The sequence below is a fragment of the Trachemys scripta genome, chromosome 14 (genome assembly GCF_013100865.1).
Source record: "Trachemys scripta elegans isolate TJP31775 chromosome 14, CAS_Tse_1.0, whole genome shotgun sequence".
NCBI lineage: Eukaryota > Metazoa > Chordata > Testudines > Emydidae > Trachemys > Trachemys scripta.
The window spans coordinates 20,812,323-20,829,358 of record NC_048311.1 but is presented as its reverse complement, the minus strand read 5'-3'; the positions used below and the strand labels follow the sequence as shown (position 1 = coordinate 20,829,358).

The 17,036-nt window shown below is 42.3% G+C and overlaps 1 protein-coding gene across 1 annotated transcript; it reads right to left on the bottom strand.

Annotated features, from left to right (window-relative positions):
- Window positions 1-510: 510 nt before the first annotated feature.
- SUMO2 (small ubiquitin like modifier 2) lies at window positions 511-10,388 on the bottom strand. The gene is made up of 4 exons (XM_034789946.1): window positions 10,152-10,388; window positions 8,028-8,159; window positions 2,760-2,831; window positions 511-1,144 (listed from the first exon to the last, which is right to left on the bottom strand). Exons 1-4 carry the CDS (start codon window positions 10,170-10,172, stop codon window positions 1,082-1,084), a joined length of 288 nt encoding a protein of 95 aa, XP_034645837.1. The 5' UTR covers window positions 10,173-10,388; the 3' UTR covers window positions 511-1,081.
- Between the last annotated feature and the right edge of the window lie 6,648 nt (window positions 10,389-17,036).

Sequence of the window (17,036 nt, the reverse complement as noted above, 5' to 3'; positions counted from 1 at the left end):
TCTATCTTCTATACTTCTTGGATTCTCACTTTGGTATTCCAAACGTATCACCCTTAATCCAAATTCATGTAAACTGAACACACTTCCTATCTCAGTTTCCCCATCTGTAAAACAGGGACTATACTTATTTGCTTACCCCATAAGGTATGTCTGCGCTACAGCTGGAAGCAAACCTCACAGTGTGGATAGACAGACTCGCACTAGCAAACCTCAAGTTGGGCGCTTCAAAATAGCAGTGTGGATGTTGTGTCTCAAGATGACCCCTTAGTCTGAGCTCTGGTGGCTAGCCTGAGCCTCTGCCAGGGCTACAACAGCCAAGCTGCTATTTCGCGCTAGCGGGGCTTGAGCTAGTAGTTTCTACCTGGGCTGGGAGGCTGGCTCCCAGCTGCAGTGTAGACATACCCATACAGGTGTAGGTGTTTGAGGATTAAAGTCTGTAAATTGTTGTGGAAATATAAAAAGCTACAAGTGCTAAGTATTATCACTATGCAGAAAAATAAAGAAAACTGATTATTTTAAACAAGAAGTTTATTTAAACAACAAGACGCTTTACTTGAAGGGAAAACTATCTAGGATCAATGTTTTTTGGAGTAATTTACCCTTACCTAGACAGAGATTGCTCTACATGTAACAGCTACGTACAAAAAAGTTATAAAATCGTCCTTGGTTTTACAATGATAAAAGAAAAACATTGAAATTATCCAAACAAAGTATGCAATGTTTTTGTTTGTCAACAGTGAGAGCAAAATAACTTACTGGAATATAAAGATAAAAGTTGAAGGAGCATGCCACGATGGAGAAAAGGGTATTTTCACAGAACCAGTTTTTTTTCCCCACCCCGTCTCCATTCCATGTTGATCAAAACATACCATTGGCCATTTAGTTAAAAAAAATATGCATTGTGTCTGTGCACATACACCAGTTACTTTATGTACAATAGAAGGAAGAGGAAAAAAAGAGAGAAGAGAAAAAACTATACTGCAGTAGTCAGGATGTGGCTGAACCAAGTCTCATTTTTCTAATTGTGAAGGTGTCGTCTGTGGGAGCACAGTTCTGGAGAGGAAAGTAGCAGGTTCTCTTTTTAGTAGACTCCTCCTGTCTGCTGCTGGAACACATCAATTGTATCTTCATCCTCCATTTCCAACTGCATCAGAAAGAAAGAACTGGTTTCAACTCAGCTGATGAAATATTAGACATATCTGAAATGTTCTTAGTTTCACATCTTCGCGTATACCTCTTACCATAACTTAAAATCAGAACGAATTCCCAACTTAACGCATTCACCCTGCTTCATGGGAACATGAAACTTAAAGAGCGATATAAAGAATGGTGGCTAATTGACTATTTAAAATAAAGTAAGATCCACGAATATACTGATCTGCTCCTCTCTAAGGGCCTCACAGACATTACGTCTTAATCTTCTTGCCTGCTCCATCAGACCACTTCATCCCCGCTATTTCCCTTAGAACACCACCTCTGTCCCACTTTGTGGTTGTTTAAATGCACAGCATCTAAGTAGTTTAATCTACAGTACTATAGAAAGCAAATAATGGCCAAAGCCCCTACATCCAATAAGTAACAACAAAAAAAGAAAATGGGAAACCAGTCACTAAGAATGTGATGATAGAGACTGTTTCTAGACATGTATGGTAAACAAACAAGTACCAGAGTACTGAACTGCAGGCCATATTATTATAGCAGTCTTTTCTATAATACAAGTCTCGCAACTGGCACTCTGGGGCTCTTACAGGTATGTTTACACTGCAAAAGAGGCCCGTCTGAGCAAGTCTAAGAGATCAGGTCTACAGTACATCAGAGCTGCTGCAGCACTTCTAGTGTAGTTCTAAGGGCCAGATTCTGCATCTATCGGAAGTCCACAGTGTTTGCTGTTTTCAGTAAACTGATTTAGCTTTAACATAGCATGCATGGAGAGGATTACAAACTGCATAGGATTTTAATTCTCAGCATTTCAGGTTCAACCAAAAGTTTGAAGTTAAACAGATAGGGTGGCATATTCTTTGAAGCAAAAGTCTGGAAACAACAATTCTATGACAACATTGGCAAAATTGTGAAGTCCCTTATTTATCATGAGACGGCATGCTGAAAGCATGAACTTTAAACAGCATGCAATTCAGGGGTAACTGCTTGTATGCAACTATGCAGAACACTCCCGAAAGACATTCTTGGGCATCACCACCAATTACTGCCAGAGTGAACCAACATCCTACATTATTGGGTCTGATTTTTGTTTTGAACTTACATACTTCAACCAGCCCAACTGCACAACATTTGGTAACTTTATATTACTGAGATACGAACAAACTAGAGATACTGGACAATAATTTTCACATTGCAGCATACAGTTCTACAATACAGAACTGTCACCTGCCAGGCCTGTCAATATGCTAACAAACACTAAAATTATTATTTGAAGGAGAACTCCAATACCTACCTGCCAGGACTATTAATCCACCACAATCACTGTAATCCATAAAGTAATATCCTTACAGGATTTAGCATCAGTAGAAGCTGTAAATCAACTTATCTGGTACTGTGATGGTATAAATCTAATATTCTAGATGCAGAATATAGTGTTTTTCTATTCCCAACAGTTCTGAACTAGTTACTGTAAAAGTCTGAAGTTAGATCTTGACCATTGGTATATTACTTAAGCATCAATAGTTACATAGCTGTTTCTCTGTAGCAAGTGTTATACACAACTATTAACTCCTGCAGCAAGCTTTAAATATAATTTTTACCTGTGCAGGTGTATCTGTTTCATTGATTGGCTGCCCATCGAACCGGAATCTGATTTGCCTCATTGACAAACCCTGGCGCAAAGAGAAATAAGTGACATGTTAAAACACTGTTCAGTCCTCACTTTGACTTGTAACTGGAGCTATGTTTTGATTATGCCCTGCTTTGAATGACAAATTGCAACATGTTTAGTTTCTAAAAGATGCATCATTGTCCCTACCAACTAGACATTAAATAAAGTATACTAGAAATCCCAAATCAAGTCCTGAAGGCCAGAAGCCACTGAAAAAAAATTTTTTATTCTTTTTTTCAAGAATTTTAAATAATTCAGTTGGAGGAAAGTTAGGAATAGCACTTTGGGTGGCAAGTGTCACAAGGGGAATAACATCCCTGCTCAAATGTTAGCACAGCTCGATTTCACCTTCTCTAAAAGCAGCAACATTATATGACTCCTTTTCTTCTCCTCATGGAAAGCCCACATCAATCTGTTAGTCTGAAGTGACTCAATAAGTAGCTGATTAATCCTGAATAGTTACTTTTTGAATTAATTGAAACTTCCAGCATCTAATGCTGATATCAAGTCTAATCTCCTTATTGAATTTAAGGGACACATGAGATGAAATTACAGAACCTGGATTATTTAGTAAAAAGCAACAGAGGGTCCTGTGGCACCTTTAAGACTAACAGAAGTATTGGGAGCATAAGCTTTCGTGGGTAAGAACCTCCCTTCTTCAGATGCAAGAAGGGAGGTTCTTTCGTGGGTAAGAACCTCCCTTCTTCAGATGCAAGAAGGGAGGTTCTTTCGTGGGTAAGAACCTCCCTTCTTCAGATGCAAGAAGGGAGGTTCTTACCCACGAAAGCTTATGCTCCCAATACTTCTGTTAGTCTTAAAGGTGCCACAGGACCCTCTGTTGCTTTTTACAGATTCAGACTAACACTGCTACCCCCCTGATACTGGATTATTTAGAACACACACAAGATAAGAAACCAGCAGAATGAACCATTTCAGAGAACAAATGAAGTTAGGTTTTAAGGAAGTCATCTACCTTCAGAGGGAGACTACCCAGATAATATAATTTTAATTAAGAAATTTCTATTATCACGCTCACTAAAATCATTTGGTAACCCTTTCCATCCCCCAAAATACTCTCTCATTCTCATGTGGGCTGATAGCTAGTTTGTTTTCAGTCTAAGTAGTAATCACCACTCTGCACTTTGTTTTCAAAGAGCTTTACAAACTAAACTGAATAGCACCCTTCAGCTGGTCTACCCCCATTCTACACATAGGGAAAGATTAAGGGTTGGTCTTCATTTAAAACTTACAGCAGCATGACTATGTCGGTCAGGGTGCGAAAAAAACCACACCTCCGAGCAACATAGCTATGCTGACAAAACTCCTTGTGAAGATGCAACTATGCCAAGAGAAGAGGGCTTCTGTTGGTATAGCCAACATTGTTTGGGGAATTGGTGTTCCTACAATAACCTATAACTCCTTCTGTCAGTGTCCACTATGTCTGTCTAGAGCAAACATAGCCCAAATGAGTGAGGAAAGGATACAGTCAATGGCAGAGCTCTGTTGTCTCTGCCTTCCAGTTCTGTCCTCCATTTAATATATACTGTCTAAAGTTTTCCTGTAGGAGGTCCTAGACATTCATCAAGATAATTTGTTTTTCAAGTGAGGTTAATGTGGTGGAAGGTGCTGGACTGACAGCCCTGATGAATTAAGTCCTCAGTTAGCCCTGGAACAGATATAGAATGGAAACAGAAATCTGTTATATTAATCACTTGTTATGGGAGGGATTGTGTTGCCAGGAAAGATGTTTTAGCAAGAATATTCAGATTAGTAAAATCTTACCAGCTATAGTTCACAATGAAGCAATCTCCCCACTAGGGCAACATCTCATCTTGAAGGACTGAAATAAGTCTTCAGATTCTGGTATTGTTCATCCATAAACTCATCTAAATTTAAGATATAAGCCTGTGGCTGACCAAACAGCAAAGTGGCTCCAGAACCCTCTGCTGCACAAGGGAATTTGGTTCAAGCTCCACTGTCAAAGGACAGAGTGCTGCATATAGGCAGCTTACTCAGCCCTTGGGATGAAGCAACTGATGTTGCTGGCCTCATTAGGAAACGATGTCTAGTTACTAAAATAGAGTATTTGAGGGGAATGACTAACAAGATGTGGAATCTGGGGGCTCCCCCCCAAGAGAAAAATAACATACTACTTTCTCTGATGTTGTGGATCTTATATGTTGCATTCTGAAAATGTTAAGTTATTTTGTAGTGGTTCTTGGCAATTTTGTACGGGTCCCAAGTGAGACTTAACAGAAAAGTGCACATTTGAGAACTACAATCTCACAAAGATATGGATTTTTCTGCACTTCAATATACTGGAACAATTTCCAGTAATACATTCTTCCCAGAAACAATGATCCTCAATAGTCTTGATCTTCTGAACCTATATCTGAAGACTATTATATACACTACATGACTTCTACTCTTTAGTTATCTAGTCCTCTGCATTGACTAGTTTTTGTGTCTCCTCAATATGCATGAGGTTTTTTTGCTTCAACTTTATGTTTCTTAGCCAAAATTTTCAAGTTTGGGAGTCTATAGATAGGCACGTAAGTTTTGATTTTTAGAAGTGCTAAGCATTCACAGTCCTCAATGACTTCCGATGTAAGTTGTGGGATCTATGAAAGCACCTATGAAAAATCTGCCCACCTGTTTAGATGCTTAAATATTTAAATGGATATTTATTTTTAGGCCTTCAAGTTTGAAAATCATTGCCCTTGACTTGTGAACCTTTTAAAATAGTTGCATATCTCATTTCCTACTTTAACAGGATTTTGGATGTTAGTTGATTCAAAATCTGGTTTCTGCTCATTGCAAAAATTGCCTAAATCCTAGTACTCATCCTGCCTCAGAGTGAGGGATGGGCTAGATAACAACTTAAGGTTCCTTCCAGCCCTATATTTCTAGGATTCTGATGGATTTTTTTTCTATGGGAAAGCCAGAGTTTCTTGCATGAATTTTAAATTAAAGAAATATAAACTCAGCAAGCATTTTATACTGACTAATTTGGGTATGAATGATACTTTCTAGACATATTTAATATTACCTTTTATCCAGAATTCTCAACCCATTTTACAGCAGTTTGATATACCTCACAACACACCATGAAGGAGGTGATATCCATATTTTACAATGGGGAAAACTGAGGTCAGATAACTTACCTAAGATAACAATAAGCCATTGACAGGGCTAGAAAAAAAAGACAGACTCAACCATTCACTAATTTATCCTCATAACACCTAGCGAGGTAAGGAAGGTGTATGGACGGCACTCCTTCCCTTACATACTAAGACAGGGTGCTTATAGTGCAGTAGTATTCCTAAGTGAAAGTATTCATCATTCAAAATAATCTCCGAGTCTGACTGTCAAGTGTAGTTGTCACTCAAACCAAATCCACTCTCACCATTAAGCAAGTCTGATGAACTCCTCCTGCATAATACCTAGGTTTCCTGAGGCTCCCAAGAGTAGCTCAAATCCAGACATAGAGAAAAGTACATTATAAGCACCTTTGATCATATGTTATACATTGAAATCATACAACTAAAGCAGAATAATTTAAATAAGACAATAGCTTTCATTTGATCTTACTGTATAAATCCCTTGAAATAATCCCATCTCAGCATGAGAATGACAGAATTGCTAGTTTTAGGTCTGGTCTAAACAGTGCTTGTATCAATGTATCTATTTCGGGCAGGAGTCTGATTTTTACTGAAATAGTTATACTGGCACAACACGCAATGTGCAGCGAGTTATAGAGGTATAAAGGTGTTTTAACTATACCAATATTGTTAAAGCAGTACAGCTTGTGTGTACAGATTAACTTAATGTTGAAAACAAGCCTTTTAGAGAAGGGACTTCCTAAAATAAGATGATCTTTCAAGCTCTAGGCATTCAACTCATCAAAAAAATAGCTTCTCTGGGGTCATTCTTATTTCTGCAACCACTGTTTTAAAACTCCTTTCTTCCAATATCTATTTGCAAGTTAGAGGAAGGCTCAGTTGTTTGCATATCAGAAGACTTGTTTACTCAGATGAATTACTTAATCCACTAGAGCAGAGGTTCTCAAACAGTGATCCACGAGCTCCAGTCAGGTGGTCTGTGGATAGTTCCCTCTAAGGTGCGTGCCTGGGCAGCCGTATATGAAAGAATGAAGGGCCACCCACCTAATTAGTGGAGCCATGCAGGCATAGCGCCACTAATTAGGTGCCTGGATCCTGGAGAAGATGCACATGCAAGGTGAGGTGGTGGCCTTGGGGTGGAATAGCAGGTGGGCAAGAGGGGGAAGTGGGGTGAAGGGAATTTGGGACATGCAGGGCTGTGGCGACCAGAGAAAGAGGTGACTTTCCCCAGCTCCAGGGCTGCAGCTGCCGGGGAGAGACAACTCCTCTTTCCCAGCCCCAGCTCAGGGGCTGCCGCGGCAGGGGAGAAAGGGCACATCCATCGCATTAGAAAGGTAAGACTACTGATATTAAAATATGAGTTGTGTGCTTTTATTTGTAGAACAAAAATTTTTTATTATTAAGGTTTTTTTTTAATATAACGCTTTTATCCAAAGTGCTTTACAAAGGTTAGCTAATGGTACAAACAACATTTGGAAAGATCATTAAGTGGTCCGCTGAAACCCTCAGCAATTTTCAAGTGGTCCACACAAAAAAAAAGTTTGAGAACCACTGCACTAGAGAAAATGAAACAGAAAATGTGGACTTCATGATCACTCTCAGCCCACCCCCATACAGTTTTACATTTCAAAGAAATCTATGACCAGCCATTGGCACTTTCTATCTCAGTACAGTAAAACTAAGGCCATAAATCAGAAGTCTGAGATAAGATCAAGAACAAACAAACATCTGTTATAAAGCTACCATTATTACTGTTCAACTGCCTAGCCACACTTCCTTCTACCACACCCTCTCCATGTTTTGGGAGATAGCAATATTAAAGCTGCCTTCCAACAGGAGGGTGCTGTAAAGGAGACTTTACAAAGATAATAATTTAACTTTATTTATCCATTTCTTGAAAATGTTCTCCCAGTCTATTTAGCAAAAGACCCTTGAAGCAGTACATATTCTGCAACATGATGAGTTTTGTTAAATATGCAATACTGTGATAAGACATTTACTGTTCTCATCCACCTTAATGAAGATGACCCCTCTTATGGGCATTGCTTCCTTTAGTGTTCACACAAGTGCCTCACCTGTCGTTCACAATAGGCTTTCATTAGTTTACTAAGTGGCGTGTGCCTCTTAATCTTAAACTGAACCACAGACCCATCTTGCCCTGCCACCTTCAGATTAATGTGGTCATTGTTTTCAGTCTTCACTCCTTCCTGTTGAGGAGAAAAGAAAGAAAGGAGAGGTATGATTTAAAAAAAAGTATGAAATAAGTTAACATTTTACCATGTGGCAACAGGCCTCTACAAACTTCACACTTTGACTTATGAAATAATGTTAGTGTTTTTCAATTTTCCTAGTGTGAAACTCTTCCTAATTTGGAAAAGCAAAAACCCAACAGTATTGAAATTAACAAGTTCTGTCAAGGGCTACTGAAATTAATTAGTACAATGGTGATGAAAGAGATAAACCTGAAAGGAAGACAGACACATACTAGCTGTTTAACTGTTAAAATTATTCAAAGCTAAAGAAATAAGAATATTGTTGTCACATGCTCATATACAATAGTACATTTTATCCTTTTAAAGAAAACTAAATTTACATTTAGGATTGTAATCTCAAATATCCTATAAAATCTCTCTCTCACTTTATTTCAACTAAGCCAGTGAAGCTATTTCTGCAATTTACAGATTACAGGAAAGTTTAAGTTTAACTTCAATACCACAGCTCTCAAAAGGAAACAAGTTCAGACCTTGCATCTTGTTAGACTTCCATGAGAATCCTTTAAAGTGATTAAGTCCTGAAACTAGCAGCTTTACCCTTTATTAAACAAGTCGAAATAAACAATTTAAAGCTTCCACTTCAATAAAAACATATTACACACAACTAATGCAAAAACTACTTTAGGGTTTTTATTTTCATACATTGATAGATTCTAAAGGCCAGAGGGGTCCATTGTGATCATCTAGTTTGGCCTCCACAGGCCATAGAATTCCCCCAAAATAATTGCTAGAGCTTATCTTTTAGAAAAAAACACCCAATCTTGAGTTAACAATTGTCAATGATGGAGACTCCACCATGACCCTTGGGAATTTGTTCCAATGGTTAATTACTCTCCGTTAAAAATGTATGCCTTATTTCCAAATAATTTGGGGGCGGAATGGGAGGGGCGCTCTTTAATGCCGAAGATAAAAAGCTACCCAGTGTAATAACAACACAACACTAGTCAGTTCAAACGAAGCATCTGTCCTTTGACTATAGACAGCTCTTTGAGGACTTTGCCTTTAATAAAAAGGCGATACCTGAGACACTGAGCTGTGTTCCAGCTTCACCTCATACCACACTATTGGACCAAGTCCTCTCAATTCCAGCCTCGCATAAGATTTCAGAAGACAACAATGTGCAAACAGGGGGCCAGGTCTACATGTGACAGATACTCCAGCAAAAGGGGTGGGGGGTGGCAGGGAGAGAGAACCACCGCCTGCTGCCTAGGAAGAGCCACAGTCGGAGCCCCGCAGGGGAGGGAGGGAGGATGGGTCCTTTAAATGGGAGAGGCTTTTGGCGCCTTCAAACTCCATTTAAAATGAAAACCCAGCAGCAGCAGGGACTCACAGGCTGCTCCATGCTGCTCCCGTTCCCCCCCGCCAGGCCGCTCAGAGCCTCAAGAGACCCGCCCAGGGCAGGGGGCGCTGGGCAGCAGGAGGCACAAAAGAGCAGGGCTGGGACCGTCGCGCTATTTCAGGGTCCCTCCTGCCCAGGGGAGGCCAGGGCCGGGCTGAGGGGAGGGCTGGGAACTGCCTCAGCTCAGGGTAGGTGAGGGATGCTGCAGCCCTTCTCCCCCTGCAAAGCCAGGCCCGGGCCCACATGGGCGGGGGGTGGGGATCCAGCCCCTCGGGGAGGTGGGGGCCGCAGCCGCGCTTGGGCCTGCCTCCCGGGACAGGGGAGGAAGCACAGCTCCGGTTCGCCCCGCTGCGGCCCCCAGGGATCCGCCTGGAACGGAGCCAGGTCCTCCACCGGGGGAAACAGCGGGGCCGGGGCGGGCGGCCCTGCGAGGGCTGGAGAACGGAGCGCGACGGCGGCCGGGCCTGCTGCGGAGGGGGGAGGAAAATGGCGCGCATAGCCGGCGCGGCAGAGTCGGGGCTGCTCCCGCGCCAGGCCGGGGCCGGGCCCGGCCTCTCCTTGCCCCCGCCCGGGGGTTCCTCCCTCACCTTGGGCTTTTCGTCGGCCATGGCAAGGCAGCAGGGTCCGGGCCGCTCCGAGCGCTTCACAAAGGGGGGAGAAAGACCGAGCGAGGCGAAGAGAGAGAGAGGGGGAGGCTAGGGTGAGCGCGCACGCACTGCCGCGGGACCGCGCTTTACCCTGCGTGCGCGCCCCCGCGCCGCCCCCCAGCCCAGGCTTCATTGGGTCCGGCCGCCGGGAGCGCGCTGATCCGTTACATAACACGGCCGAGAGAAGGAGCGTGCGCGCGCACGGGCATCTCCCAGCCCTGCGTGCGCGTCCCCCGCCCCGCCGGGCGCAATGGGCTGTGCCGTGCCCGTGCGGAGTGTATTGTCCTCTCAAAATGGCCGCCGGTCTGCTGCTACGGCCTCCATTTGCCCAGGTGCCCCACCACACATCCCTCCATCCTCCCATAGCGGCCTTCTTCAGCCTTGGGCACTGTGCATGTCTGGACCTAGGTGGGCCCCCTGAACGCCCCTAGATATGTGCCAAGGGGGCCCCAGACCTGACACAAGTCACTCCAAGGGTCACCACACTCCCCTCATAGACTTCCCCTTCTGGGCCCACACACAGCCCCTGCTTCAACTGTATCCCTAGCCGGCATCCTATCCACATTTCTACTGTGGCCCTCATACACTTCCATGTGTCCCATACCCCCTTATTCAGGCCCCTTTGCACAGCACCGTGTAGGCTCTCAATTCTCCTCCAACCTCCCCCATCTTTGCTACACAGTCCTCTGTCTGCCCCCTTGTAAAGCCATCTTCGGACCACTATGCCCCTCAGGTACACCTGCATCCCCATACATAGGTATGTACACCCTTACATGCATTTTCTATATGCCACCCTGTACCCACATGTGGAGCACCACACAGTCCCTGGCCTTTAGAGATCACACCCACACCCATCATTGCTGCCCCCAGCCACCCCCTTGTGCCTCTTCCATATAACTCTCACTTAGGCCTTGTCTACACTAAAACACTACAACTGCACCCGCGGTAGTCCTCCTCCTCAAGAGCCATTAACACTTAACAGAAGAATTCTTCCATTGAACTGGTGCTGGCTACAGCCAGGGTTAGGTTGGTATAGCTACATTTCTCAAGAGGTGTGGATTTTTCACACCCCTAAGAGACATAGCTATACCGATGTAAATTCTAATGTAGACCAGGCCTTGTACGCCACTTCGTGGTTGTAATGCTATAATTCTTCCCATTTACTCCTATATTATTCCCCCACACTCTCACAGTATTACCACCTAGGGCAGCAAAGTCCCTACATAGTATCATTACACTGATCCTCTTCAAACCTTCTAGTCCAGTGATTCTCAAACTTTTTGTCTGCAAACCACTTGAAAATTGCTGAGGGTCTCAGCAGACCACTTAATGATCTTTCCAAATGTTGTTTGTACTGTTAGCTAACTATTGTAAAGCACTTTGGATAAAAGCGCTCTATAAAAAATCCCAAAATTAACTTTTTTTGTTCTACAAATAAAAGCACACAACTCATTTTAATATCAGTAGTCTTACCTTTCTAATGCGCTGGATGTGCCCTCTCCTCCCTGCTGCGGCAGCCCCAAGCTGAGTCTGGGAAGGAGGGCTGTCTCTCCCCGGCAGCCGCAGCCCTAGCCCTGGAATGTCACCTCTTTCTCTGGTCGCCACAGCCCTGCACATCCCAAATTCTCCCCACCCCCTCTTCTCACCTCACTGCGCTCTATTCCCCACAAGGTCACCACCTCACCTTACATGTGCGTCTTCTCCAAGGTCCAGGCAACTAATCAGTGGAGCCACACCTGCATGCCTCCACTAATTAGGTGGGTGGCCATTCATTCTCTCATGTGTGGCCACTCAGACACGAACCTTAGAGGTTACTATCCACAGACCACCTGGATGGAGCTTGCAGACCACTGGTGGTCTGTTGACAATGTTTGAGAACCTCTGTTCTAGTCTCACCCTATCCCATTGCTAGTGAAGGGACCAGTACATTATATAAAATGTTTATAAGGGGCTAGTTCAATTGTGAAGGACAGAACTCTCCTACCTGAAGGAATTCTGTCCTGGCTTTCCTCTCAAGAAATTGTAGGCATAAATCAAATCTGGTGAGGTTAATTCTTTCAAATTTAGTAGCTTCCGCTATAGTCATCGGGCCTATCCTGCCTGTACACCCCAGGCAGAATCTGACTCAATTTCAAACAGTTTATTTTTCAGATCCTTGAACTGGGGAAGAATGTGATATGATATTTGGCAAAATCACTTAACAGATCTACTGGGACTAACGCAAAGTATTCTATTATGAATCCTATTGATTATTTGACCCTTTCAAGTCATTGCTGCCATGTTTAAAAATATCCAGGGATATTCAGGTATTTCAAATCCAGGTACACATCAGGGAACCAATGTCATCTCAGTATATTTTGCTGGATCCAAAGGGCTGATAGTGACCGTTGTCACAGATACCATATGGAAATTCATCCAAGAATTTATTGAGGTGATGGGGGACACCCATGGCATTGATGTTAGCACGTGTGAGACCTACAGTTGATAGTCTCAGGCTGTTGGATAGGTTCCATCAAAGCTGTTCTTGAGTCTTTACAGTTTAGGTATTGCTAATACAACTGTTTTCATCATATCCAGCTGTTTTCAACACATACTTGGGCTATGAAGCAAAAAAAAAGTGTACATTTTTAATACATAATGTTTGTGGGAGGTGCATTTTAGGAGCAGATACATAATGACAAAAATTGCACAGACTAAAACATTAAAAGTTGTGTAATGTCAAATAGGAGAACTTTGATTCACCAGCAAAACTCAACCTTCCTTTCAGATTGTCCCAGTATTCTTTCACCATAAATACTGCTCCCCTTTTTCCTTGTCTTTTGCCATGGATTTTTCTTCTCTAATATTAGTCCCCTTCTCAAAGCCCATCTAACTTAGCCTACACAAGGTTGGCTGGAAACTGAATCCTCACACCCACTTGTCACAGGTTGTCTAGAAATTGAATCTTCACACTGACCTGGGTCCAAGAGTTTGAGGTCATCACAGGGCATCAGACCTACAAGAGGGACTTGGTCTATTGATTCATATACTATGTGGATTGACCAACCACTACCTGCTTTCAGTAGAGGGAACATAAATTTGCCTTGTGAAGCTGCATTATAGCCTGGCCTCCCATACACTGTAACTGGATAGCTCAGTGGTTTGAGCATTGGCCTGCTAAACCCAGGGTTGTGAGTTCAATCCTTGAGGGGGCCACTTAGGGATCTGGGGCAAAATCACCACTTGGTCCTGCTAGTGAAGGGAGGGGGCTGGACTTGATGACCTTTCAAGGTCCCTTCCAGTTCTAGGAGATAGGATATCTCCATTAATTTATATTTATTTCCACTCTATATTACAGCACTGATAGTTGGAATCTAATGTCATATATCATGCAACCTTCTGGTCTCAACATTCTACCTCTTTTCATGTTCAAGGAGCCCAACATGGTGCCTCCATAACATAATTATAACTTGGCTCAGATACAAACACAAGAAAGACCAAACTGTATTTGAACACTACCAATGTACTATTCATGCTGTATCCCGCTATGGAACACTGCATTCAGTTCTGGGCAACACATTCTATCAGAAAGATACTGGCTAACTGGAGGGAGTCAGAGGTTGAATTGGGAAGGGAACGGAAGTGAGACACTCTTCCAAGCTGTATCTGCTTGAGGCACAAACACTCCACTCACAATAGATTGGGCAGATCTTCCTACAGTAACTGTTCTTTGTGGTTTTTTTTATCAGAAATTAGTTAATTTTTTGTTCCACGTTTGTATATAGCAACAAGCACAATGGGATCCTGGTTCATGACTGGGGCTCTTAGGTGGGGGAGGAGGGGCACTCTACAATACAAATAAACAAAGTAATCCTTATGCTTCAGTCTACACTCTATTAAGATGACAAGAGGAAGTTCATATCTCAACTATTGTTCCAGGCTGTCAAATAGTTAACAGTTTGAAGATTATCTTAGTATTCAAGCACACCAGACTTTTAGGGTTTTTTTGTTTTTTATTAAACAAAAGATTAAATTCTAGAACACAAGATGACCAGGTCCACAAAAGATACAGTTTGCAAAGGTGCTACAAGCTGATGCAATTCAACTGCCAGAGACAGTTGAGTTTCAGGATCCCAGAAGGGTTAACATGCAAGGAATAATTTAGAGATAAAAGGGAAGGTATAATAAGAGTCCACAAATTCTCAAAGGATACCAACACTAAGGAGGGAACAGAATTCTTTAGTGATGTACAAAAGTGTATCTACCAAAGAACCTCTATGAACAGAAATTCCATGCTTGACTAAAAAGAGTAGAGCACTAGGAGAATACTACCAACCACCTGACCAAGATGGCGATGATGTGACTGAAATACGCAGGGAGATTAGAGAGGCTACAAAAACAGAAAACCTAGTAATAGGAGATTTCGGCTATCCCTATAGTGACTAGGTACGTGTCACCTCAGGACTGGATGCAGAGATACAATTTCTAGACTACCGGTATATTCATGACTGCTTCTCGGAAGAGCTAGTCCTGGAATCCACAAAGGGAAAGGCAATTCTTGATTTGTCCTAAGTGGAGCATAGGATCTGATCCAAGAGGTGAATATAACTGAACCACTCAGCAATAGCAACCATAATACAATTAAATTTAACATCCTTGTAGAGGGGGAAATACCAAATAAACCCACCACAGTAGACTTTTACTTCAAAAAGGGGAACTACACAAAAATGAGGAAGCTAGTTAAATAGAAATTAAAAGGAACAATCACGAGTGTGAAATGCCTACAAGACACATGGAAACTATTTAAAAACACCACAATAAAGGCTCAGACTAAAGGTATACCTAGATTTACCTATAATCTAGATTTTCAGAGCCCAGGATGAATTTGCAATGTTGGTAGTTATTAAAAACTTGTATGTACTTGTAAATTAATCAAATTTGACCTAGAAGTCAGACAATAAGTGAGGCCTCACAATGGTATTTTTATAGGGTCACATTTCAGATGGAACTGTACTTTAATGCTTCATGTGATTAGCCAAAGTGCAGCCATATTAACTTTGTAATAAGGACATTTGAAACACTAAATAGAGACCTCTTCACAACCAGATCTCAGGATCTCTATGCCGTCCTCAGTTTCCCTGACCTCTCAGCAGCTTTTGACACAGTCTACCCTGCCTTCCTCCTCCAAATCTTCTCTTCCTACCTCTCTGGTTGTACCTTCAGTGGCCCCTCTTACCACCCTGCTCCCCTAACTCCTTCCTACTCTCCATTTGGACACCACAGTTTTCATGGTCCCTTCTCTTTACACTGCTTGGGTGACCTCTTCTATCCATACAGCTCCAATTATGTTGATGACTTGAAATTCTATTTTTCTATTTCTGATCTGACTCCCTCAATCCAATCCACATCTGTGTCTCTCTGATAGCTCTTCCTGGGTATTTCATTACAACTTAAATCCATCCCAGTTAAAAGTGAACACATTTTTTAATCACCACCTCTGTCACTATGAAAACACAACCACCCTCAGATCAGTAACTTTGGAGAAAGGGGCAGGAGAGATGCATTTTTTATCTCCTTCGCTATCCCTTGACCCACACGTCCATGGTGTGCTTAAATATGGCCACTTCTTCCATAACATTTCTAATATCCTTTCTGTCCACACAGCCAAGACTCTTGTTCAGGCTCATCTCCAAACTTGATTCCTCCTTTCTGACCTCCCCAAAATCACCACCTCATTTCTGTCCATACAAAACTCAGTTGCTAAGATCATCTTCCTTACCATGGGACCTCCCCCCAACCCCCATTCCACTGCATAAGGTCAAGCTTCTTGTTCTTGTCAAAACCATTCACATCTTTGCCTCTCCCTACTTATCTGCCCTTCTGCTCTGGCAATGCTGCCTTAACCTGCTTCCTGTTTGTTTCCCCTACAAACAATTTTTGCACTTTCTTCCATACCACCCCCTAGCCATGAAAGAACTTGCCTGAACTGTGATGCTAGTGGTACTTGTTCTGGTGTAGCGGCGGAATCTGCTCTTGAAAGTTATTTAAAGAATGATGCAAAGTTGATACCACAAATCATTAGAAACATTACATGGTCATATTCTCTTTGGGTTTCTTGGTTAGTGCTCATGGATGACAAACAATTTTTAAAAATCAAGGACATTCAGAGACAAAAAGTGTTAGAGTTTTAACTTGAGAGAACATAGTAGTAGTTTAAGGGTAAAATATATTAGAGGGATGTGCTGTAATGGTCCCCAAATCAAGTGTTAAACTCAGGAAATCAACCTAGAGCTCTAGAGCATGGGCTGCCAATGAGCTAGGAGCCAGGTAAGCTGCTAAGGGGTCAAGAAGTCCAGGCTCCTTTGCAGCCCAACCAGATGGGCTGCTGAGTAGCCAGGTGGGTGAGCTGGTAGGAAGCCAGTCAGGTTTTTCTATTACTTTGTTGGAATTGAACCACCTCCATGGAATGTTTTGTTTTTGATGAATCAGCAAATTCTGATGAAAAGATGTTTTGTCAGAATTTTTACAACCAGCTCTGTTAAGGTGTGGAAGTATACAGTTAAGGCACCCAAACAACCTTAATTCTGCTCTCTGTTGACACCACAAAAGGAAAAATTCTAACGTCTTTAAAAAAAGTCAGTTTAATCTAATCTGGGACCACAAACAAAATACCTTAATCATAACTGTAGTGACATTATGCAATAACTACAAGACCGAGTTAAGTTTGTTCATTTCCATATGTGGATTGTTTAGAAATTAAATGATCTAATTTCAGTAAGGGCCATAGATATCACTGTCACATGCCCTTTACAAATGTGCTGTACAAGCATATGCTCATCTCATCAA